The sequence below is a fragment of the Lucilia sericata genome, unplaced genomic scaffold (assembly GCF_015586225.1).
Source record: "Lucilia sericata isolate MDLA Ls3-8-SP2 unplaced genomic scaffold, ASM1558622v1 Contig000824F_arrow, whole genome shotgun sequence".
NCBI classification, from domain to species: Eukaryota; Metazoa; Arthropoda; class Insecta; order Diptera; family Calliphoridae; genus Lucilia; species Lucilia sericata.
The window spans coordinates 7,544-33,751 of NW_023994816.1; the positions used below are offsets into that span (position 1 = coordinate 7,544).

At 30.5% G+C, this 26,208-nt stretch overlaps 1 protein-coding gene across 6 annotated transcripts in view; it reads left to right on the forward strand.

Annotated features, from left to right (window-relative positions):
• Nucleotides 1–1,408: 1,408 nt before the first annotated feature.
• Nucleotides 1,409–26,208, forward strand: part of LOC119608374 (Ca(2+)/calmodulin-responsive adenylate cyclase) — a 35,392-nt gene continuing 10,592 nt past the window's right edge. Inside the window, exons 1-18 of one of the 6 annotated variants that reach the window (XM_037962769.1) lie at nt 1,603–1,803; nt 1,900–2,079; nt 4,802–4,813; nt 5,266–5,439; nt 8,163–8,431; nt 13,619–13,730; nt 13,811–13,938; nt 14,009–14,312; nt 14,381–14,611; nt 15,149–15,154; nt 18,758–18,892; nt 21,275–21,739; nt 21,799–21,974; nt 22,046–22,156; nt 22,290–22,530; nt 25,645–25,791; nt 25,866–25,950; nt 26,011–26,145. In XM_037962769.1, the coding sequence (XP_037818697.1) occupies nt 1,603–1,803; nt 1,900–2,079; nt 4,802–4,813; nt 5,266–5,439; nt 8,163–8,431; nt 13,619–13,730; nt 13,811–13,938; nt 14,009–14,312; nt 14,381–14,611; nt 15,149–15,154; nt 18,758–18,892; nt 21,275–21,739; nt 21,799–21,974; nt 22,046–22,156; nt 22,290–22,530; nt 25,645–25,791; nt 25,866–25,950; nt 26,011–26,145 (3,112 nt within the window). Of the gene's footprint in view, nt 1,804–1,899; nt 2,080–4,801; nt 4,814–5,265; nt 5,440–8,162; nt 8,432–13,618; nt 13,731–13,810; nt 13,939–14,008; nt 14,313–14,380; nt 14,612–15,148; nt 15,155–18,757; nt 18,893–21,274; nt 21,740–21,798; nt 21,975–22,045; nt 22,157–22,289; nt 22,531–25,644; nt 25,792–25,865; nt 25,951–26,010; nt 26,146–26,208 lie in introns of all 6 variants that reach the window. The other 5 variants (XM_037962770.1, XM_037962771.1, XM_037962775.1 and 2 more) reach the window with 5 other exon arrangements.

The window sequence follows — 26,208 nt, forward strand, 5'->3', positions numbered from 1 at the left end:
CAGTATAAATTCTGATATCCCTATTAGATATCCGATAGTACCTTAGCCAATTTACCGCCCTCCTTATCGCCGATATTTCAGCCTGAAGGATACTACATTCATCATTAAGTCGGAAGGAGATTTTCGTTCCAAATTCCTCAATGAAAATGCCACCACCAACTCCTTTCGTCGTCTTGGATCCGTCTGTACACACTCGGAAGCAATTATTCGGCGGAAGGAGAGATTCCCCATACTCCGAAGATATATGATATTGGAACTTTCTCACTAGAGACGGTACTGGAATACAATAATCAACAATGTACTGATTTTCCGGTATAAGATCTATGATCCTAGCATGGCCTATGGAGCATTGTTTCCATTTGCCAGTTACACTCAATCTGGCCGCAGTTGACATAGCCAATTTCCTTGCAAGGAGATCGACCGAGAGCCAGTTGAGCATATTGAACAGCGCCTTCGAAGGTGTTGTTCTGAGAGCGCCTGTGATAAGAAGCGCAGTTGATCTCATTACTTTTTCCAGTTGTTGTCTGAGTGAAGCCTTTTCAAGCGCCTGCCACCATACAACAATCCCATATAGCATAATAGGTTTAATAACTGCCTCAAAGAGCCAGTGAACATTCTTTGGATTTATGCCCCAGCATGTTCCTATGGCCTTCCTACAAACACCGACTTGTTCAGTATACCAGTTCGGGGACTTCGTTAACCAGTCTGTAACTAAGTTAAAAAAATAAGCAAAGTTTATAGACTATTTATTCAATAGTATAGTCAATAGACTAGTCCCTAGCCAATAGAAAAGATAGGCAAGCCTATAAACCAGAAAATATATATAACAATCATTACTCTTTTAGATAGATAGATAGATAGATAGATAGATAGATAGATAGATAGATAGATAGATAGATATAGATAGATAGATAGATAGATAGATAGATATAGATAGATAGATAGTAGATAGATAGATAGATCGATAGATAGATAGCTAGATAGATAGATAGCTAGATATATGCTAGATATAGATAGATCGATATCGCTAGCTAGATCGCTAGATCGATCGCTAGATAGATAGATAGATAGCTCGCTCGCTCGCTCGCTCGATCGCTCTCTCGCTCGCTCGCTCGTCGCTCGCTCGCTCGCTCGCTCGCTCGCTCGCTCGCTCGCTCGCTCTCGCTCGCTGCTAGCTCTCGCTCGCTCTCTCGCTCGCTCGCTGCTCGCTCGCTGCTCGCTCGCTCGCTCGCTCGCTCGCTCGCTCGCTCTCTCGCTCGCTCGCTCGCTCGCTCGCTCCTCTCGCTCGCTCGCTCGCTCGCTCGCTCGCTTCCCCTCTTTGCTTTTCCTCTCCCGCTTCTTTCTCTGTCCTTCCTTGCTCTTCTCTTTTCTCTTTTCCGTTCCCCTGCCCTTCGCCGCCCCCGCTTCTCAACATCTCTAAAAACTCTTCTAATTTTGGCTTCGTCATTTTAAAAAACCGCCTCACCCAAGGCGGTGGTGGTTGGTTGGGCATTTTTACACAAAATTTCTTTTCAAACTTTTTTACTTCACCCACTATTTTATATTTTTAATTTTTATACATAACTTAAGTAAACTATAAATTAAGCCAAAATTGATTTTATCATGGATCATGCGGTTAAAGCTACACGTGGTCGTCCCTGGAATACACTGCGTTTTGAAAATGATGAATTAGAGTGTTTGTATCAACGTTATACGTTGAAATTGCAACGTTTCTCGGTGCTGGGTGTAGTGGCTTTGGTTGTGGTGCTATGTGGTGTTATGGCAGCTTTATCTTTAGCTTATAATAATGCTCCTACATTTCATGTAAGTATATTAATAAGAGCAAATAATTTGTGTTTGTTTTTATTTTTGTAATTGATATATTTGTTTTTTTTTGTGATTTTTTTTATCTTCCAACAGAATGTCTTCAATTCATTTGTGTGCCTGTTATTTGCCATAATTTTAATATTGTTACAATGTCGCGTGATCAAAGATCATCATTTACCCTGTCTGTGTTATGGTATTTTATTGTTTACTGCTGCCATTTGTATTGTATCGATGCCAACATTAGGTTCCGTGTTTCCGGTGGATACCAAAGAGGTAAGTTGAACTTTTTTTTTGTTTTAAATGTGAAAATTGAGGACAGTGGATTAGATAACAAGGGATTTATTATAAACAAATATATCTTACATATAACAAATTAATATAATGGGTTTAAAAAAAAAGAACTGATTATCTTTTGAGTCCAATAACAAATCATATGAATTTCGGATATCTTGTTCTGAAGTCAAGCGTATCACCGAGAGAACGAACGAGGTAACGAACAGATATTGCAACATGTTCGTTGCCAATACTCGCTTCAAACATATCAGTTGCATTCGGTACAGGTTTCCTGTTATTTGCCATATTCTGTCCAGATTTAAGCAGTTTATTGTATATACATATATGACTGCTATGGTTCCATTACCTTACTGTCTTGTACGTTTAGCTTTGGTGTCGATTTGTCTGATTGTCCGGGCTTTAAAAACTAGCTTTGGCCATTCAGATTATCGTAATGTATCCATTTTCACTGCACTGTGCGATGTAGCAGCATTTTGGGCATTTCTTTCAAAGTCTCTAACTTTAAATCGTATGGTATTAAATTTTCCAGCTTTTGGTGAATCCAGCTGCTTGAAAACGTTTTAAAATAGCTGCCCAATAATGTAATGTAATCACCAATGATTGTGCAAGCTCTTGTTGAGATTGATAATAGTCTTCATGGAGTAATGTCCTCAAAAATTTTTTGGTATTCTAACGTTTTTGGCTGGTCTGGGCGATCTGCACATTTCTCGCACATTTGAACCGATAGAGCCAGCGTCCTTTTTTTTAATAAATAAAGCAAAACTTCCCACATGTCCGTCCATCGGTCTGTCCGCTGAAAGCACGATAGGGTCTGTTATCATATGGAAATATTGGTCGTAAATTCACTAAAATATACATGTTCCTCAGTCGGTCTGTCTGTCTGTCTGTCTGTCTTCCCCCCGGGGGCATTGGTGAAATTTCCACCTTGTGTTTTTGCAATATCCTGGAGGAAGGAGGTGCTACAAATACCTTTAGTTTACCGAGACTATAAACTGGTGATAATCAAATGTATCCTCGGCCTTTCCTTGGAATGATTTGACATGGGGTCTAACCAGAGTACCGTATAATTTGGCACTACAGGTGGCCAATTGCTCGCAGGACTTGTCCTGGCTGGTCAGTTGGTTGAGGTTCATTCGGGATCCACGTAGTGGCTGTGGTTTATATCCATAGATAGAATGTTGGTTTAGGGACTGATATATCCAAATGCCATATATGTCTGTATTCTCTTTCCGGTGCTGTTGCCATCTCAACAGATGTCACTGGGTAATGTGACAGAGTAACTTATGCTAGATTCCTGATCCCGTTGAGCATCTCTTACTCTTCGCGTAGTAAGGCGCCAGTATAGGTTGGGGAATTTTTAGGTTGCCACTTGGTAGTTACCTGTCATTCCGTAGATCGTTCTTTATGGTCTAAGAATGGAACTGATGTGATTGGTGAACGATCGGGAAAGACTCCTCTGCCCGACAGGAGACTAGTACTGATTTAGTAGACCTTTTACTTCAGAGAAGTTCTCGGTGCTGTTGCCATCTCAACAGGATTCATATTGTTTCATGCAACGCGACTTATGGTTGAGGTCCACCGCTCAACTTGTCGGGGGCAATTATTTGGTTCGAATTGACTTTGGAGGGATCCTGATTTATTCGCTGGATATACCGGACTACCAAATATGTCTCTAGGTGCTGTTGCCGAATCAACAGAGCCATCTCAGTAGTGTGGTTGCGCGGGCTTTAAGAGGTTTAGGAATACAATGGAATGGGTCATTAGTTGATGGAGATTGCATTTTAAATAATGCAATCTTGCATGACATCATAAGGGTTTTATTTCAGTTGATGTTTGGGGTTTGTCGCCCCTTCTATTAACTTTAGGCCAGTGATTGCTTTTTTCTTGTCGGGGTTTGCATTGGGATTAATCCCATCCGCAACGGGGCTAATATGGCAAGAGATTAGATAGCTCGAGTTCTTCAACATGGACCGGCTGAGCCATGTACAAAAATTGTCACCTGAGTTCTTCATAGAAGGATTCAGGGGCACGTGGTAGACCGTCTCTAGTCTACCCAGTGGATGAAAAAGACCACCTTGAAATATGGCCGTCATGACAGGTGTTCACGTTAAGCATTCGACATTCGTCTGTCTGTTGAAAGTCTGGTAAGATCTGAAGGGGATCAGCTATAGTGCTGAAAATTTTCACAAATATTCCACAAAAATTAAATATAATGTCAATAGATTGTTCAACAATATTGGTCGTAGACCCACATTGTCTGTCTGTCTGTTTGCATATCTTATGAATGCTCGATGAGATCCAAACGGGAGGAGATTTAGTGCTTAAATCTTCCATAAATATTCTCATTCTCTATTGTCATGGATTGTTTGTATGAAAATGGGCAATATCGGTATACGATTTCATGAATAGTATATTTGGTCATATTTCGGTCTATTTTCCATACATGTTTACATTGAGATAACTACTTTTCTTTTAAAAAGGAAGTAAAAAGACCCCACTTTGTATTGGTGAATTTACAATCTCATGGATATACTATTGTGGGTCCAATACATTGATACTCGTCATAAATTTGGACTAAAATTATTTCATACTTCTCTTATTCCATTTTTTACAGTGTACTTCTTATAACATTAAATAAGTATTAATTATATTAATATTATTATGTTTTTTTAATTTTATTATTATTTTTTTATTTATAAAGGAAGAATCAGAGGTAATGATGATCAAAATTAAACAAATTGTTAAACATAGATGGTTTAGAGAAAACACAACATTATTTAAATGCTAAATTCTTTCATCAGCTATAAACTACTCATTTCTATAATTAATTTATGGTTTTAACAAACCAAACATTTTTTCAAACATTAATTATAATTAAGTTTTATAAAAATGAAGGTCATGCTTAAAATAGATCTACAATTTTTTTCTCACCATCAGTATTTATAAGATTGATCATATATCTCATGTCAGACAAACAACAAATGTAGTTTTAATATTTTAATATAAACTACCCTGGACACACACAACCTCAAATATACACACACTATTGTAGTTTACTATAAATCTATATTACTATGTACCTACATAATGTACTTTACATATTTTTACATTTTACTAATTTGATTTTATACCATTTGTTTTTCTCCTTTTATAAAAATTATACAGGTCATGGCCGAAGGTGTTTGGCAAATAGTATTTGTGGTCTTTTTGGCGTATGCCATGATGCCATTACAAATCTGGGAAGCTGTTTGTTTTGGCATAATCCTACCATTGGTGCATATTAGTTTAACTGTATATAAAATATTTACGGATTCATTTCGTTATTTGGAATATAATCAGGTAAATGTTATTATTATAAAAAAAAATCAATTAAACTACAATATACTTAATAAGGTTAAAAACAAAAAAACTCCATAAAACATTGATTTATGTATACATATTAGCACAGCTTTATAAAAAATCATATTTATAAACTGTAATTTAATATAACAAAAGTGTATTATTCTATTAAATTAACAACTCAGCAGAGGTTTAAAAAGTTTTCTACAAAAGGATATACAGTGTACTGTTAATTCTTTCCTTCATTTTCCGTTGTGGTTAGTTGTTTAATTTTGCTCTTTTTGTTATGCGGTTAAACTCAAAAGGTCAAATGTTTAAGTGCTAAAATATACTTTACTCTCATATGTATGGACTAATAAAAACAACCACCCCACCAACACTCATTTGTTTATTTAAACTACTTACGTATGAGCAATATTTAATTCATATGAGAAAATTAAATATTACTCATACGCATCATCTGTGTTGTGAATGTAAAGCAAAAGCAGTCAAAATTTAGTTCATACAGTTCATTCGTTTCATTTTATGTTTATTTAAAGGGTGTTTCGGGTTAATTATCATTTCAATACTATAGAGGTGGTTACTTTTTATAATTAAATGCTTTAATTTAGTTATTTGGATAACAATTGATGTTAAGTGTGTTAGATTTAATGGGGTTTTGTAGGTCATAGCAATTTTAAGTGATTTTAGTTTGCTGTTTTTCTACTTTTTTGTGCCTAAAAGCAAAAAAGCTACTATAAAAGTAGCACAAGTTGTTTTAAATGCATTATTACGTCCTTGTTTGAAAATTTTAAAACATTTTTCATTTATTTCAATAAATTGAATTTAGAATCAGTGAGGAAGAAATTTTGTAAAAAAATTGATATGAATTCTTAATGCATTTTGAAGGCAAATTTTAAAATTGAATAAAAATTTTTAAAATATAAAATAGATAGAACGGAATAATGTTACTGACTGACTGACTGATTCATCATTGCACAGCCTAAACGGTTGAAGCTAAAAATTTGGACAGAAGATTGGTCTCCCACCAAAAAGATCCACTAAGACCGGATTTTTGGAAATTTGAATGTAAAAGTTTAAAAACGGGTAATTTCGGTAACCTCATATCTCGTAAAATAGAAAAAGATAGAAAAATAGTTTAAAGCTTATTGTCGTTAATTTAAAAAATAAGCGGACAGGTGTCTGGTACATTTTTCAAATTCGGGCCCTTTAGGGAATAAACGGTTAAAAACTGTATTTTGGTACTGTTTTTGCGGACAGGTGCCTGGTACATTTTTCAAATACGGCCTCTTTAGGGAATAAACGGGTAAAAACTGTGCTTTGGTACTTTTTTTGCACACCATGCATCTTTTAAACCAATGAACATACGACAAATATGTTTGACACCTTCATCACCTAACGAAAACATAAAAATACGAATTTAGTGTTTTTTGGATATTCGGACGATAAGGGGTGAAAATTGTTCCCATTTTTGGTACTTTTTGCTTAAAACATTGATTCCTATGTATTGCTTTTTGTATTAACGTGTGAATGCTTTTTATAATAAAATGTTTATTGCATCAATAGGGAGAAAAAAGTACCAACAGGGGGAAAAACGGGAAATTTGATTTTCTACAAACTCACTGGCACAACAAAATTGAAGAAATTGATAGATTTATACCAATGGGGTTTTACTTGGAACTCCGGCACAAAGGACTATTTTTTTGTACTTTTTCGTTTTTTAACTGGTACTTTTTGTGTTTTTCATAATATGATCCTAGAAACATGATATTATGCATTTGGAGCCCGGAGTTAATGAGAATCTACAAAAAGGGGAGTTTTTGGTACTTTTTCGCCCTTCAAAAGGTAATTTTTGAATTTTATATAATATTGAACCTAGAAGAATGTAGAGCACATAGTAAATGAGAATCTATTAAATCGGACTTTTTGCTACTTTTTCGTTCTTCAAAAGGTACTTTTTGAGTTTTCTATAATATTGAACCAAGAAACATGAAACTAAGCATGTAGGTCTCGAAGTAAATGAGTACCTATAAAAGAGGACCTGTTGGTACTTTTTCGTTCTTCAAAAGGTACTTTTTGAGTTTTACATAATATTGAATCAAGAAACATGAAATTAAGCATGTAGGGCTCGAAGTAAATGGGAACCTATAAAAGAGGACCTGTTGGTACTTTTTCGTTCTTCAAAAGGTACTTTTTGAATTTTCCATAATATTGAACCTATAAACATGAAATTAAGTAAGATCGTATAAAAGGGGACTTTTTGGTACTCTTTCGTTCTTCAAAAGATACTTTTTTAATTTTCTATATTATTGATCCTAGAAACATGAAATTAAGCATGTAGAGACCGGAGTAAATGAGAACCCATAAAAAGGAACTTTTTGGTACTTTTTGAGTTTTTATAATATTGAACTTAAAAACATGAAATTAAAAGAAAGATGTCTTTTGGTAGTTTTCGTTCTTCAACTGGTGCTTATACATATAAACATAAAATGAAGCACGTAGTGTCGTGATTGAAAGTAAATTTATAAAAAGAGGCTTTCTGGTAGATTTTAGTTCTTTTAATAGTACTTTTTGAATCTAAAAACATAAAATTGACACGCAGTTTCCTGATTGTATCAGTAATCATTAATTTTATATAAAAATATTTGTTTAAATTAATCGTATACAATTCTTTGATTAAATTCTCAATCAGTAAACATTAATTCACTTTAAATATTTTCCAGCTTATTGCCAACATTGTTATGTTTATTGGTGTTAATGTGGCCGGTCTTGTGGTCAACATTATGATGGAACGTGCCCAAAGGCGGGCATTTCTAGATACACGCAATTGTATTGCCGCTCGTCTAGAGATACAGGATGAAAATGAGAAATTGGAAAGACTACTATTGTCGGTACTACCTCAGCATGTAGCAATGCAAATGAAAAATGATATACTCTCACCGGTGGCTGGACAATTTCATCGGATTTACATACAAAAGCATGAAAATGTTAGGTAAGTGGCAAAATGATTATATTAATAGCAGGAAATATATACTTCTTTCCTTTTTAAATTATTTTTGAAAAGCTTTTAATAGATCCATTATTAATAACCATTAATTGCTTTTTTCTGTTTGAAAAGAAAATTGCATAAAAAAGCCATCTGTTTTTTTAAATAGAATAATTATTTTTTATACAATTAAAATATTTTTATTTACAAATTGTACAATTTTTTTTTCTTTTGTTTTGTTTTACATTTAATCATTTTCATTGGCCTGAATTCAAGAAGTAAATATTATGTATTTTTAAGATGTAAAGTGAAAAAGGTCTTATGGGGCAAAATATTTATATAAGGAATAAGAGCATAAAAGAAAAATTTCAAAGAAAAATATGAATCTATGAAAGTATTTTTGGTACTTTTTGGTCTTCTAAATAGTACTTTTTGGTTTTTTTTTATAATATTGAACATAGGAATGTGAAACTAAACTAATAAAATGAGAATTTTTGTGAAGGTACTTTTTGGTACCTTTTCGTTCTTTAAAAAAGTACCTCTAAACGTCATAAAACAAGAATTGATAGTTCTCTAAGTGATATTAATACTACTTTTCTTGTTAGAGAGGCATTTTATGAACATTCTTTTAAAACTTTACTAAAACTAAAGTATCAAATATGTCACTTAATACCTTCTTAACTTACCCCTAATTAAATTCATTTATAATTATTTTTCTCACAGACCTTAATCTGACATATGTTTGATATATTTTTCTTTTCAATTCACAAAACATTTCTACGTACACACTCAAAACATAAATACATTTGAAATTGTGATGATTGATGAATTTGTTTGATTTAAATGAAATGTTTGTTTTAATGTCATAAATAATTCAGTTTTAATTTAAAAGTAATATTTTTTGCCAAAAAATAATAACCGAAAAAAAAACAAGAAAAAAATGTAAATTGTATATAACAAACCAGAAATGCAAAATAAATTAAATAAAAATGTTGTATATTTCATTTAATTTATATTCATTCATACCGCACCACACAATCTAGTACAACATGTAGTTGGTATGAATGTACAATAAATTCTCTCAGTACAAAAATTTGTTGCATATAAGCATCACATGCAATTTGCCCAAAAAGAAGATAAACCTTAATTTTAGTTGTTCTTTCTAACGTATTGACGTCACCGCCTGAATCAATATAGTAAATGTGTGTAAGTGTGGTTGGGCGGTTGGAATGTTTTTGTGGATTTACATTTGTTGGTCGGTTGTTGTCCTGTATATCTCTGTCTGTACTTTGAATGTGTTTGGATTTGTATAAATTTTCTTACTTTTACAAGAAGCATTTTTATTTATTTAATTTATTTTGTGCATTTAAATTTAATGTAAATTCTTTAACGTTTGTATATTTTTCATTCTTCCGCGTTAATAAAATTTGTTGGAATATTCAATTCTATTAATTAATGGTTTTTTGTTTGCGATAAAAATTTATTTGGTATTTTTATTTTAATAAACATAAACATAATTTAAAAAAAAAATGTATGAAATCACACTCTTTAAAGTCACATACAAAGTTTTTTTTACTGCATCTGAGAATTATTTGATAATTTAATCAAAAGTAAATCCATTTATGTCTAATACTCTTAGATTGAGATAATTTCTCTGTTAACATTATTTCATGTTACTCTATAGGAATGTTATTTTAAATTAAGATCTTTGTAAATATGTACTTAAAAAATTAAGTCAATAACTTTTTTTTAACTATTATAAGCAGCTTTTCTAGCACCAGATTGCGTATGATTATTATTTAATGAAGAACAAATATTGCAAAAAAATCATACGCCCTGATGACCACAGACATTGTTAAAGATTTCTTAAGAAATTTTAGAAAAATGTTTTTCTTTTATTTAAAAAATTAAAATAAATCTAGAAATCATTAAAGCCGTATAAATTAGAATTTTAAAATTAATTCAAAATATTTAAGAAATATTGTTTTTTAGATTCCAAAGAATTTTGTTAGTTGGCCAGTGGCTTCAAATTTAAACGAGTTACTTCATCGACTTCATTTGAACTAAGAGGTTATAGACTCCGACTTTTAAAAACTTGTCCAGGAACAGTTTAATTTTTCTAATTCAACCTTTTTAGTTAGTAAAGTGGTAAATATGTAATTGTATAAGCTTTTCTAGCACCACATTGCGTATGATTATTATTTAAGGTAGTACAAATATTACATAAATATCATACGCCCTGATGACCTCAGACATTGTTAAAGATTTCTTAAGAAATTTTACAAAAATGTTTTTCTTTTATTTTAAAAAATAAATAAAATCTAGAAATCATTTGTTAGTTTCATTTGAAATCATTTGTTAGTTTCGACAGATAGAACCTAACAAACAGCAGAAATAATGAATGAACATCTATAAGAGGCGGCTTTGGTACCTTTTTTTGTTCACATGGAAACATTAAACTTTCACAGTTGTCAGTGAATAAGAATCTATATGAAAAGATATCTTGGTGCCCTCCACCTTCGTGAGAAGGGTATATATAAGACTGTCATTCCGTTTGTAATTTATGTAATATAATTTTCCAGCCCTATAAAATATATATATTTTGAGTACTTATAGTACTTATAGATAACGGGGTCGATTTTGCCATGTCCGTCTGTCTGTGTGTATGTTGAAATCAGTATTCAGAAGACCCCACATATCTGCGAGATCTGAATTTTATCAGACATACGTTCGAGAAGAACGCTATTTGAAATTAACAAATTCGATCCATAAAAACAGAGAGAGCAAAAAACCGAGACAAACTCTAAAATGTTCATCAAAAATTGAGATTTATTTTGCATGCTCAGACAAAAAATAATAATAAACAACAACACACAGCATAATACGCTAAATTTTGTTCTTGTACTTGCTTGTTTATAAAAAACAAAGCAAAGCCAGAGCAACACGTTACGGATGAAGCTGCGTGTTGTTATTGGCTTGAAACATAAAATTAGTAAATTATGTAAAGCCCGAAGGAGTAAATAAAAACCTATAAAAGGGAACTTTTGGATTTTTTCTTTCTTCAAAACGTACTTTTGGAATTTTCTATAATATTCAGCCTAAAAACATAAAATTAAACATGTTTGTTCAGGTGTAAATGAGATCAAAAGATACTTTTTGAATTTTCCATAATGTCGAACATAGAAATATGAAATTAAGCATGTAGTACCGGGAGTAATTGCGAACATATAAAAAGGAAATTTTTGGTACTTTTTCGTTCCTCAAAAGCTATTTTTGGAATTTTCTATAAAATTGAACCTAGAAACTTGAAATTAAGCATATAAAACCAAGAGTAAGTGAGAACATGTATAAGGAGACTTTTTAGTACTTTTTCTTTCTTCAAAAGGCACTTTTATAATTTTCTATAAAATTGAACCTACAATCATAAAATTAAGCATGTACAGCCCGTATTAAGTGAGAACCTATAAAAGGTGACTTTTTAGTACTTTTACGTTCTTCAAAAGGTATTTTTGAATTTTTTTGAATTAGCATGTAGAGCCGAGAGTAAATGAGAATCTATAAAAGGGGACGTTTTGAGTTTTCTATAAAATTGGACATAGAAACATGAAATTGCACATGTAGGGTATGGAGTAAATAAGAATCTATAAAAGGAGATTTTTTAGTATTTTTTCATTCTTCGACTGGTACTTTTTGAATTTTTTTTCTAATATTGTACCAAGAACATGAAATTAAGCATGTACAGCCCGGATTAAGTGATAAACTATAAAAAGTGACTTTTTGTTACTTTTTCGTTTTTCAAAAAGTACTTTTTGAATTTTCTATATTAAACCTAGAAACATGAAATTAAGCATGTAGGGCCCGGAGTAAGTGAGAACATATATAAGGGGACTTTTTGGTACTTTTTCTTTCTTTAAAATGTACTTTTATAATTTTCTATAAAATTGAACCTAGAATCATGAAATTAAGCATGTAGAGCACATATTAAGTGAGAACCTATAAAAGGGGACTTTTTAGTACTTTTACTTTCTTCAAAAGTTTATTTTTAAATTTTTGTATGATATTGAACCTAGAAAGGTGAAATTAAGCATATAGAGCCCGGATTTAGGGAGAACCTATAAATGGGAACTTTTTGGCACTTTTTCGTTCTTCAAAAACTACTTTTTGAATTTTCTATAATATTAAACCTAGAAACTTGAAATTAAGCATATAGAGCCCGGAGTAAGTGAGAATATATATGAGGGGACTTTTTGGTACTTTTTCTTTCTTCTAAAGGTACTTTTATAATTTTCTATAAAATTTAACCTAGAATCATGAAATTAAGCATGTAGAGCCCATATTAAGTGAGAACCTATAAAAGGGGACATTTTTGGTACGTTTACGTTCTTCAAAAGGTACTTTTTAATTTTTTGTATAATATTGAACCTAGAAGCATGAAATTTAGCATGTAGGGCCCGAAGTAAGTGAGTACATGTAAATGAGGACATTCTGGTACTTTTTCGTTCTTCAAAAGGTACTTTTTGTGTTTTTTTTTTAATATTGATCCTAGAAGCATGAAATTAAGCAAGAGAACCAACCCTTTGGTAATTTTTGTTCTTCAACTGGTACTTTTTGAGTTTTCTATTATAACATAAAACTAAGCAATCAGAGACTTGAATGAATGAAAATTTAATCTAGAGTATTTTCTGACACTTTTTCGTTCTTTAACTGGTACTTTTTGAATTTTCTATAATATTGAACTTAGGAACATGAAATTAAATAATAGAGGTCTTTTGGTACTTTTTCGTACTTCAACTGATACTTTTTGAGTTTTCTAAATGATGAATATATAAACATAAAATTAAACACAATTTTCTATAATATTGAGCTAAAAGCATAAAATTGGTCACGCAGCTTCCTGGTTGTATAAAAATCTGTATGCCAGGAATTTCTGGTTGAAAATGAAACAAGCATTATCCTGATTTTTTCCATAAAAAAATTTTTAATTGTGTGTAATATTGAGACTAAAATCATAAAATCAAATTTATAGAGTTCCCTAATAATGATAGACAAAGTGACCAATCGAATGTAACAATCCAACTTGTTATAAATAAAACCTGCAAATTTGTCGGGTTATGTATATTTAAATTTTATATAATTTTTAAATTTTGTATTTTTTAATCATGTCTAACAAAATTTAACATTTTTCAATTACAGCATTTTATTTGCGGATATTGTTGGCTTTACTGTATTGTCCTCACAGTGTAGTGCACAGGAATTAGTAAGACTGTTGAATGAACTTTTTGGTAGATTTGATCAATTGGCTCATGTAAGTGTTATTTTAACTAACTTTGATCATGTGAATTAAAAAGAAAATATATAAACAACTCTTTATTAACAAATCTTTAGGACAACCATTGTTTACGTATTAAAATCTTAGGAGATTGTTATTATTGTGTATCGGGTCTACCCGAACCACGTAAAGATCATGCCAAATGTACAGTTGAAATGGGTCTCGATATGATTGATGCTATAGCGTAAGTCAAGAAAATCTTTAGAATGATATAATTTTTTAATTTTAATATAATTGTTTGTATTTTTCTACAGTTCGGTTGTCGAGGCTACCGATGTCATGTTAAACATGCGTGTCGGCATTCATACGGGTCGTGTTTTATGTGGAGTTTTAGGTTTACGTAAATGGCAATTTGATGTCTGGTCCAATGATGTAACATTGGCCAATCACATGGAATCGGGTGGTGAACCGGGTAGAGTGCATGTAACACGTTCCACTTTAGATGCTTTATCCGGTGAATATGAGGTAGAGGCGGGACATGGTGATCAAAGATCATCATATTTAAGAGATCATGGTGTTGATACTTATTTTATAGTACCACCACCCCACAGGCGTAAGGTGGGTTTATTAATACAAATAAGAGTTTTATTGAAATAATAATGATTTATTTTATTTGTGTTTTTTAGCCTTTAATGTTAAATACTTTAGGTGTCCGTTCAGCTATTGGTTCTCGTCGTAAATTATCATTCCGTAATGTTTCGAATGTGGTCATGCAATTGTTGCATACCATTAAATTTTCCGAACCAGTGCCTTTCTCAAATATAGCCACTGGTTCTTTTCCCTCCTCGGCTGGCAGTGGCGGTGGTAGGGGCAGTACAGCAGGCGGTGAAAATCAATTGGAAAAAAGCACTAGAAAGGTAAGTTTGTTTCCACATAAATTTTATTACTAGTTTGGCAATATTTTGTTAGTAGTTTAGTAGTAAATTTTATTTGCTTTAAATGAAAATATTTGCCTAAAAAAAGTAGTTTTGCTTAAAAAGAGAAAAAAAAAAACATATAATTTGCATGTTATTTTTAATAAAAAAGTTATTACAAAAAAAAATATATAAAAAAGAAATTACTAACCTTTTAAAGAGTTATTTAATAAATTGAAAATATAATGAAGATTTTTTAAAAAAAGCTTTTAAATTAATTTTTTTTATTTTTTGTTTTTATCTTTTCTTTTTATTCTTAAACACCTTATTGGCTGGGCTCTTTATTTAATATTATTTTTTTTTTAAATTCTTCTACCAAATTTCACGCTTTGCTTTAAACACTTTTAAACTTTCCTTTTATAAAAATTCTAATTAAATTTATTTATTTCCTTTTATTTTTTACCCAAAACCTCTTCTTTAATAATTTATTTAATTTTCTTTTTTTAATCTTAATTTTATTTTCTTTCATTTTTATTCCAGGATGCGGTAAGTTTAATTTTTATTTTAATTATTGTTTTCTATCTAAACAATTTTAAGTTTTTTCAACTCTTCGTTATGGTTTTTATATGAGAATATCAAAAGTGAGAAATATTTTTGTATAAAACATTTTTGAAAAAAAAAAAAACATATTTTTACAACATGTCTAAATGAACACGTTTGTGTATTTGTAAAACGTAACTAACAATTTCCGGTGTAAAATTTGTAGTGTTGTTTGTTAAATAAAATTTATAAATATTAAATATTATATAAATATTTAAAACAATTTTTTAAACTTAAAACTAGATTTTTATTTATCTAGTCAATTTTGTGTTTAACTTTTGTAAATGTCGGAAATTTGTTTATAATTTGTTGTGTGTAAATAAAAAAAAATATTATTATAATAAAATTAGTTAAAAAAATACTTATATAAATATTTATGTAAATTAAAAGTAGTATTTAATTATTACAAATAGTTGAAATTATCTTTCTTAAAAAAAAAAAACGAAATTCTAAATTGTTCACATCAAGATGATTTGCTTAAAAGTTCGCCTCGAATGATAGGATTTAAGACCCCAACGAATGGAATGATAAAATTTAAGACCTCAACGAATGATTCGATTTTAATAAAATTTCATAGGTTTACCCATAGTAGACTACCATAGATATGTAAAAATTTGTAAAGGATTGAAATTCTTAGTTTGTAACCTGATTTTCAATTTCGATTTTATAAACTTTTTTTCGGTCCACAAGTCTAGAAAAATTGGTCGAAGACCAACAAAAGTTTATATATTCTGGGTCCTTATCTAAGACAACTTTGATATATCCGTCCGTCTGTCTGTTGTAAACACGTTAGTGCTTAAACGAGAGAAGCTAGAGGGTTGAAATTTTACCCATATTCTCCATTTAAAATGGGCCATATTGGTCTACGTGTTCGTACAGTCCCATATAACTGACTGCCGGAATACAGATCAGGCACTTTTTCGAAATTAGTACAAACTGTTGATAAATAGTCCACATAATAGTCAATAGACCATTAGTCCATAGTCTAGTCTATAGTATAGTCTATAGTCTAGACTGTGGTTTAGTATGTAGTATAGTCTGTGGTCTAGTATGTAGTATAGACTGTGGTCTAGTCTATAGTCTAGTCTAGTCTAGTCTATAGTCTAGTCTATAGTCTAGTCTATAGTCTAGTCTATAGTCTAGTCTATAGTCTAGTCTATAGTCTAGTCTATAGTCTAGTCTAGTCTAGTCTATAGTCTAGTCTATAGTCTAGTCTATAGTCTAGTCTAGTCTAGTCTATAGTCTAGTCTATAGTCTAGTCTATAGTCTAGTCTATAGTCTAGTCTATAGTCTAGTCTATAGTCTAGTCTATAGTCTAGTCTATAGTCTAGTCTATAGTCTAGTCTATAGTCTAGTCTATAGTCTAGTCTATAGTCTAGACTGTGGTTTAGTATGTAGTATAGTCTGTGGTCTAGTATGTAGTATAGTCTGTGGTCTAGTCTATAGTCTAGTCTATAGTCTAGTCTATAGTCTAGTCTATAGTCTAGTCTATAGTCTAGTCTATAGTCTAGTCTATAGTCTAGTCTATAGTCTAGTCTATAGTCTAGTCTATAGTCTAGTCTATAGTCTAGTCTATAGTCTAGTCTATAGTCTAGTCTATAGTCTAGTCTATAGTCTAGTCTATAGTCTAGTCTATAGTCTAGTCTATAGTCTAGTCTATAGTCTAGTCTATAGTCTAGTCTATAGTCTAGTCTATAGTCTAGTCTATAGTCTAGTCTATAGTCTAGTCTATAGTCTAGTCTATAGTCTAGTCTATAGTCTATAGTTTAGTCTCTATAGTTTAGTCTATAGTCTAGTCTATAGTCTAGTCTATAGTCTAGTCTATAGTCTAGTCTATAGTCTAGTCTATAGTCTAGTCTATAGTCTAGTCTATAGTCTAGTCTATAGTCTAGTCTATAGTCTAGTCTATAGTCTAGTCTATAGTCTAGTCTATAGTAGTCTAGTAGTCTAGTCTATAGTCTAGTCTATAGTCTAGTCTATAGTCTAGTCTATAGTCTAGTCTATAGTCTAGTCTATAGTCTAGTCTATAGTCCAGTCTATAGTCTAGTCTATAGTCTAGTCTATAGTCTAGTCTATAGTCTAGTCTATAGTCTGTCTATAGTCTAGTCTATAGTCTAGTCTATAGTCTAGTCTATAGTCTAGTCTATAGTCTAGTCTATAGTCTAGTCTATAGTCTAGTCTATAGTCTAGTCTATAGTCTAGTCTATAGTCTAGTCTATAGTCTAGTCTATAGTCTAGTCTATAGTCTAGTCTATAGTCTAGTCTATAGTCTAGTCTATAGTCTAGTCTATAGTCTAGTCTATAGTCTAGTCTTAGTCTAGTCTATAGTCTAGTCTATAGTCTAGTCTATAGTCTAGTCTATAGTCTAGTCTATAGTCTAGTCTATAGTCTAGTCTATAGTCTAGTCTATAGTCTAGTCTATAGTCTAGTCTATAGTCTAGTCTATAGCTAGTCTATGTCTAGTCTATAGTCTAGTCTATAGTCTAGTCTATAGTCTAGTCTATAGTCTAGTCTATAGTCTAGTCTATAGTCTAGTCTATAGTCTAGTCTATAGTCTAGTCTATAGTCTAGTCTATAGTCTAGTCTATAGTCTAGTCTATAGTCTAGTCTATAGTCTAGTTCATCGTCTAGTTCTATAGTCTAGTCTATAGTCTAGTCTATCTAGTCTAGTCTATAGTCTAGTCTATAGTCTAGTCAATAGTCTAGTCTATAGTCTAGTCTATAGTCTAGTCTATAGTTCTAGTCTATAGTCTAGTCTAGTCTAGTCTATAGTCTAGTCTATAGTCTAGTCTATAGTCTAGTCCATAGAATAGTCTATATATAGTCAAGTCTATACTGTATAGTCCAGTGTATAGTATAGACTTCAGTCCAATCTATGGTCTAGTATTTACGTAATATAGGCTAATCTTGTCTGCAATATAGTCCATAGTCCAATCCAGAGTATAGTCTATATTATAGTTTATAGAATAGTTTAGTACTTTAAAACCTATAAAAGTACTCTTTTTGTTATAAATTTAAAATTTTTATTTTCCAATCAATTCCTATAAATTAAAAACGAACGGAAAGCAAATCATCTTATCAACAAAATTAAAAAATCTAACATAATCTTCATTGGAACTAATTTTTGGTTAAAACAACATTTCTTAGAAATTTCCATAATTAAATACTTGCATTTTCAATACGAAAAATTTAAAAAACCTTTTTTAGTTTTCTGTTAAATAAATAAACTTTCTCTACTACTTCTATAAAGTCTAAACTCTTCTATTTTCTTTTCTATTATATTTTCTTTCTCTATTTCTATAAAACATTTATTTTCTTCTTTTATCTTTGTTTTAAATCATAAATTTTTCATTTTCTTTTGTTAACTCTATTAAAATTTCTATCTCTCTATCTCTTCATCTGAACCAATATCTTTTATTAAATTTTTGTTTTATTATTATAAATATCTTTATGTTTTTTGTGTTTAATTATTGTTAATTTAATTTATTTCTGTTTTATTATTATTATTCTACATTTGTTTTTGTGTTTCATTTGTGTTTTTTTCTCTAGGTAATACGTCTACAAAAAATCTTACATGCTCCAACACCACCAGGTGGCGGTGTTACCATTCAAGTAGGAACAACTTCTAATTCAACTTCGAATACGATTAGTCGCATTCATAGACATAATAATCACAAAAATAAAGTGAGATTTGTTGTTTGCAAGAAAAAAACAAAATCGACAAAAAACTAAACAAAACATATAAATCCATTATTTTTGAATCAAAAAAATATTTTTTTTGAAAAAAATTTACCAATTGTTATTTGTTTTTGTTTTTACCACCCCTCCATTCATTTGCTGGTTTTGAGAAAACAAATTATTGTTCTTTTTTGAGTTAAAGTTTTTATTCCAAATTTCACTTTGATTTCGGTTGCAGTTTTTTTCTTGATTCATGAAGTTTTCATTTTTTTAACTATTAATATTTACTGTCGAGTTTTTGTGAATCGAATTAATGTCTTTTTTGAATATTTGTAAAAAAAAATATTTTGTACAAATTTTTAATTAAGATGTTATAAATTCGATTATTTACGAAAATGGTCAGTTAATTATTTTAATACTTTAGTTGCGTTTTTATGATGTTGATTCCTTAATAAGATTTTTTCCAATTATATGTTTTTTAAAGAAATGTTTGGATTATTTTAACATCAAATTTGTAATTTTTTTTTAAAAAAGAAAACATAATTTCAAAAAATTTAGTTTAAAAAAGCTTTGCTTATATTATTTTAACGGAAATAACCTTTGTCAATGAATTTTTTTGGTAATAAAGCTTTTCTGAAAGGAGTAAAACAATTTTTTTTCCCGAAAAATTATTTTTTGTGAAATAAGCATTCAGCAGTCAAAACCATGTTTTTAAAAGATTTTTTTATAACTTTTTGATGATAAAGCTTTTCGAAAAAAATATAATTTTTTTGTTTTAATAAAAAAAAGCTTTTTTGGAAAAAATTTTTAAAAACATTCAATAAAAAGCTTTGAAAAAACTGATCTTTTAGAAAAGTTCTTAGTTGTAAAAGCTTTTTTCACTATTTTTTGTGAGACAACAACTTTTTTTAGTGAAAAAGTTAAAAGTATTTAGTTTTTGAAAGTTTATTTTTTTGTTAAAAAAAGCTTTTTATGTTTATGTTGACGAAAAAGCTTTTTTATGAAAAATCTGGAAAATGTGGAATTTGGAAAAGCTTGTTTTGTTAAACTTTTTTCATGAAAAAGTTTAAAAACGATATGTATTTTCATTAGAAAAAGTTTAAATTTTTTAACATTTTACATACTTTTATGTTGCCAAAAAAAGCTTTTTTAAGAAAAATATTTTTCTTTTTTTTTGGAAATTTTTTGCGTTAAAAAAAGCTTTTTTATATTCTTTTTGTCTAAAGCTTTTTTCATTAGAAAAAGCTTTTTAGTAAAAAAGTTAAAATTTTTATAACATTTTACATAATATGCTTTTATGTTGACTAAGAAGCTTTTTAATGAAAAATCTTTTTTTTTTTTTGGAAAAGCTTGTTTTGTTAAAGGTTTTTTCATGAAAAAGTTTTAATTTTTTAACATTTTTATGTTGCCGAAAAAGCTTTTTTAAGAAAAATATTTTTTTTTTTGGAAAAAAATTGTTTTTGTTTAAGTTTTTTCACTTTTGAAAAGAATTTCTATCGAAAAAGCTTTTAAAAATCTTTTTAAAAACAGATTTTTGAGGTTATTATTGGAAAAGTGTTATTTATTTATATATTTATCTTATATGGAAAAAGTCCTTTTTTGAAAGAAAACTTTTTCCTGAGAAAGCTTTTTTAGTAATTTTTTCCGAAATAAAAGCTTTGTAAAAAAAACTTTATTCAGTGAAAGAAATATGAAAAAATTGTTTTTAATAAATTTATAAATAAAATTCTCCTTTTTAATATTTTTCATAAATTTTTAATTGAAAAAGCTTTTTCCAAAAAATTACATGTTGCTAAAGAATTTCCTAAAGATCTACTACTCTTTTCCAAAAAAAAAAATCCAAACATTTCAATAAATGATAAATTCGATCTAAAAAAAACATTTGAAATTTATTCATCCCAGAAGTTGTTTTCGAGTTCAAAAGTTTTGTCTTGATTAATTTGCAATTTGCATGTATCTGAGTTCTATGAAAACCATTAAACAACATTTTCTTTTTGACAACAAAATCTTAAACATTTTATTATTTTTCCATTGTATGATTTTTTGTAAATTTTGTAAAATACAAACAGAAGTTAAAAAAAATTATATTCATTCTAAAAAAAAAGCATGAATTAGCTTTTGACCATATATGAAACAACCAACTTATCAGTACCATTATTGCATGTAGAAGTTTTATATACTAACATTTTATCTTTGGGTGTAAGATTTATTTGCAAAAACCATAAATATTTTGTTTATTATTATTACTATATAACATTTAAATTTTAACATGATTTTCTTAATAATTAAAACTAATTTGTTTCTTTTCTTTACAAAATTTTTTCAAATTTCATTTTAACCCTCCCCCCCCAAAAAAAAAAAAAAAAACAATACACATTCAAAAAATAGTCCAAAGTAACCGATAAATTTAAGAGACCCTTTCGCAAGCGTCACTCTTCGGTTCATCATCAGCCGACGAATCGTGTAAATCGTTTTCTTTCGCAAGCTATAAATGCCCGTTCGGTGGATTGTGATAAATCTGAACATGTGGATCGTATAACATTAAAATTTCGTGAGAGTGATAAGGAACGGGAGTATCGTAAAGATTTCGATTTAGGTTTTACAACAGCTATGGGCTGTTCTCTTTTACTGTTGATATTGGGAGCAGCTTTACAAGTTACCGCTTTGCCCAGGACATTGATTTTATTGTTATTATTTTTAACGGCATTTGTATGGGTTAGTGCTGTATTAATGCTTTTGCTGGCGGTACGTTTGAAATGGATCAATTGGGATTTATCACAAAGTTTTACTTTGCGTATGGCCATAACAATATTTACAGTGATTTTGATTTACTCAGTGGGTCAAGTGAATGTGGTAAGTTTTTAATAACTAAAACTTTTATTTAAAGTTGTCAGTAATTATTATGTTTTCAGTTTACCTGTGTTTCGGATCATCCCTGCTCGAGTAATATTACTACAGCGGCTCCTACTTTGGAGGAAGATTTGCTAATGATGGCCCATCAAAGTGAGGCTCATCGTAAATGTTCTCTACCCCAATATGTTTCACTATCAGCCACATTTGCTTTACTATCGGTTTCGGTATTCTTAAGGTAATTTATCTTATAATCAAATAACCTTTTTAGTAAAATTTATTAATCAATAATATATTTTTAATTTCTAGGTTACCCATTATATTTAAATCTTTGCTGGTCATAATGATGGGTGTCATTTATAGTTTATTTATTGAACTATCTCACACAAATATTTTTGATTGTTATGACAGTCGTGTCAAGTAAGTGTTTAAATCTCTTAATATTTATACACAAAAATAAATGTTAAACTAATGTATTGTCTTTTTTTCCTCATTCCCTCTTTCACTGCCCCCCCATTCTCTATTTTTAAATATATTTCACACAATTCTGTAGCGCCTCGATTCCACTTCATTTAATCTCATTGGCTCGTATTTTAATTTTTATGATTGCCATCCTTGTACATGGTCGTTTAGTTGAGTGGACAGCAAGGTTAGATTTTCTGTGGCAATTGCAGGCATCTCAAGAGAAAAAGGAAATGGATGTTTTGCAGGAGTCGAATAAAAGAATATTGCACAATTTGCTGCCAGCCCATGTGGCTGCACATTTTCTTGATAATCAATTTCGCAGTAATATGGTGAGTATACAAAGAGTGCTTACTCTGGTTCTTTATTATTTTGTATTTTATTTTATGTGATTACTGCTGCTGCTTTATATCTTTGAATTTCGTTTGAAGGTCAAGTTTATTGCCATATAAAGTTGTATATATTTTCTTTCAATTAACAGATAAAATGTATTAAAGAATTTAATTATTTGTTTGATGTGCTTAATGGATACTTTGTGAAAGAAGTTATTGATGGTTTTAAGTAAATTGAAAATTTACTTTAAGAGAGAAAAGTTCATGCGAAAGATTTGGGGGTCACAAGCCACACTTTCTTTTCAATCTCTCTCTCTCTCTCTCTCTGATGAAAACTACCTATTATATTCTTAAAGATTTTCTTATTGTAAATAGTTAGATATTAAATTTATTACTTTATTTTAACATTTAATTGATTTTGGCAAGTATGCCCCTATGGCGTAAAGTCCCCCTTATATCTTACTCAGTGTTTTAAATCTTTTTGAGTGATTTTCATTAAACTTTGTAACGAAGAAGTTGTTTTACACAACATATGTACATATTTTATAAATGTCACATGCCATTAACCAGATAACACCGTTGCACAGTGGGACAGAAGTTGTTGGAAATAAATCTGAAATTCTAAAAGCCCAATCCGATATCTGAATTAATAGTTTGGTTTTAATAATATTTCATGTGACTAAAAATGAAGTTTTGTCAAGTTTAATATTTTATTTTGAATCTAATGACGAAATCCGGGGAATATACGTAAGTCCCCAATGTCCCCAATTTTGTCATTCTGTTTGTAACACATCGAAATATTGCTCAAAGACCCACAAAAATATATTCTTGGGTCCTTATTAAATTCTAAGACGATCTAGCCATGTCTGTCCGGAATGAGCTAGATGATTCGCAAATAGTCTCTATAGGTAAGGTTTGTTTCGTATTGAAAATGGGCAATATTGCTCAAAGACCCACAAAAATATATTCTTGGGTCCTTATTAAATTCTAAGACGATCTAGCCATGTCTGTCCGGAATGAGCTAGATGATTCGCAAATAGTCTCTATAGGTAAGGTTTGTTTCGTATTGAAAATGGGCAATATCAGTCCATATTTTCGGATAGCCCCCATACAAGTGGACCCCCGAAAAACAGCTTTAACGGGCATATCTGTTTTAAAAGTACAGCCATAAAATTCGACATAAATAAGTTTCATATGATCCGAAATCTCCCTACCAATCTTTATGAGGATCGGTTCATAATTGACCCCACCCCCATATAAGGTCCCCATCATAAAGTGACTATAACGCTTATTACTCGCTTAAAAATACGAATATAGCGATGAAATTCGACACACATAAGTATCATGCAAGCCAAAATGTCACTACAAAAAAATTTTATATGGATCGGTATATAGTTAACCCTAGTCCCCATATATGGTCTCCTTAAAAAAATGACTTTAACTCTAATTACTGGCTTAAAAATACAAGTGTAGCAATGAAATTTGGCATAAGTAAGTCTCTTATGAACAAAAAACCTCCCTACCAAATTTTATGTGGATCGGTGCATAATTGACTCTAGCCCCCATATAAGGTCCCCTTCAGAAAATGACTTTAACGCTCATTATTGGCTTAAAAATACGAGAAAAGTGGTGAAATTCGACACACATATGTTTTATACCAAATTTATTAAGGATCGATCTATAAGAAAATTACTTTTACGATCATTCAAAGCAAATCTTCCTACCGAATTTCATGTGGAAAGTGATATTCGATGTAAAGATTTATATGAACCAAAATCGGTCTAAAAAATTTATGAAAATGTTTATGAAAAACGGTTAATAATTAACCCTATCTCTCATATAAGGTCCTATTCAGTTAATTTGATGAGTAATATTACCCTGATGTTTATAGAGAGGCATTTCTTTTACGGCATATGGTTTGATGGTGGGTATATGAGATTCGGCACAGCCGAATTTAACATTCTCACTTGCTTTAAAATCTACTTGACAAGAACATTTTTATTTTATCTTCTTATAATTAGGGAATCTATATACATATATAAAAATGAATGTGTGTTTATTTGTGGGTTTGTTTGTTTGAAGCCTATAGACGGCTAAAAGGCTGGACCGATTTTCTTGAAATTTTAACCGTATCTTCCTGTATATCTGGAAGGAACTATAGGCTACTTTTTATTTTAAAATTTCAAGTAGGCGAGTTGCCACGCCTACTTATTTAATAGCTATTAAAAATCATATATCTTGGAAACTGGTACAATTAGAGTTCTCAAAGTTTGCACGGACAACTTTGACATCCATAATAATGTTTTTTGACAAAATGGGCGGAATGACTATAGTGGGCGTGGCACCTTCCATATTAAGAAAATATTAAATCAGTATATCTCGGAAAATGTAACAGTTAGAGCCCTCAAATTTGGTCGGAGCCACATAAGTCTCAATGTGATTAGTTAGCATAAAAAGTGGGCGGACTAGCAGCAGGGGCGTGGCACCTCCTTAATTAAATACACAAATTCGTTTATCTTGGAAACTATTAGAGTTAAAAGCTTCAAATTTTGCACGTAGAACTTTAGCATCCATGTAAATATTTTGGGTAATAAATTGGCGGACTACCAATGGGCGGAGCGGCACCTCCCATATGAATTAAATACAACAAAATATTTTATCTAAGAAACTAATAGAACTAAATTCCTAAAATTTTGCAAAAAGGACTTTCACATTCATCTGAACATTTTGGGGGAAAAAAGCAGACTTTCATCAGGGGGTGGCTTGGAACCCCCATATGAATTATATAGAAAAATTTGTATATCTGAGAAGCTAGAATCTTCAAATTTTACATGAAGAACTTTGACATTCATGTGAATATTTAGAGAAAAATTGGCGGACTTTCAATGGGGGTTGGCCCCTCCCATATGAATTAAATTCGGAAAAATTGGCGAACTTGCAATAATTTGTGTGGCATCTCCCATGTGTAAGTGGGTTTTTTTGCTTTTAGGGTAGCAAAGCACACTGGGTATAGCTAGTAGTTTAATAATATTTGAAAAAAATAATTTTTTTCATAATGTTTTTAAATTTTCAATTCAAGTTTTAATTTTATAATTATTTATTCCCCCAATTTAGGAACTTTATCATCAAAGTTACGCCAAGGTGGGTGTAATATTTGCCAGTGTGCCAAATTTTCATGAATTTTATACGGAAATGGATGGTTCCGATCAGGGTCTAGAATGTTTACGTCTGCTTAATGAAATTATAGCAGATTTTGATGAGGTAAGTTGAATAAGTTTCGTATAAATTGTTATAAATGTAAAATTTCTAAAATTTTGTTTCATTTTTAAAACCAGTTACTAAAAGAAGAACGTTTTCATGGTATTGATAAAATCAAAACTGTGGGTAGTACTTATATGGCTGTTGTAGGTTTAATACCAGGTATTGTATAGAACAAATTTTGAATCGAATAATTTTTAATTAAAATAAATCCTTTTACAGAATACAAAATCAATCCGGTGGATCAAAATTCGGTAAGACGTCATATGACCGCTTTGGTGGAATATGTCAAGGCTATGCGCATGTCTTTGCAGGAAATAAATAGTCATTCCTATAATAATTTTATGTTAAGAGTTGGTAAGTATTTTTTGAACACCTTCTTAATACAAAAAACTATATCTTTATTATAATTTCTTTAAA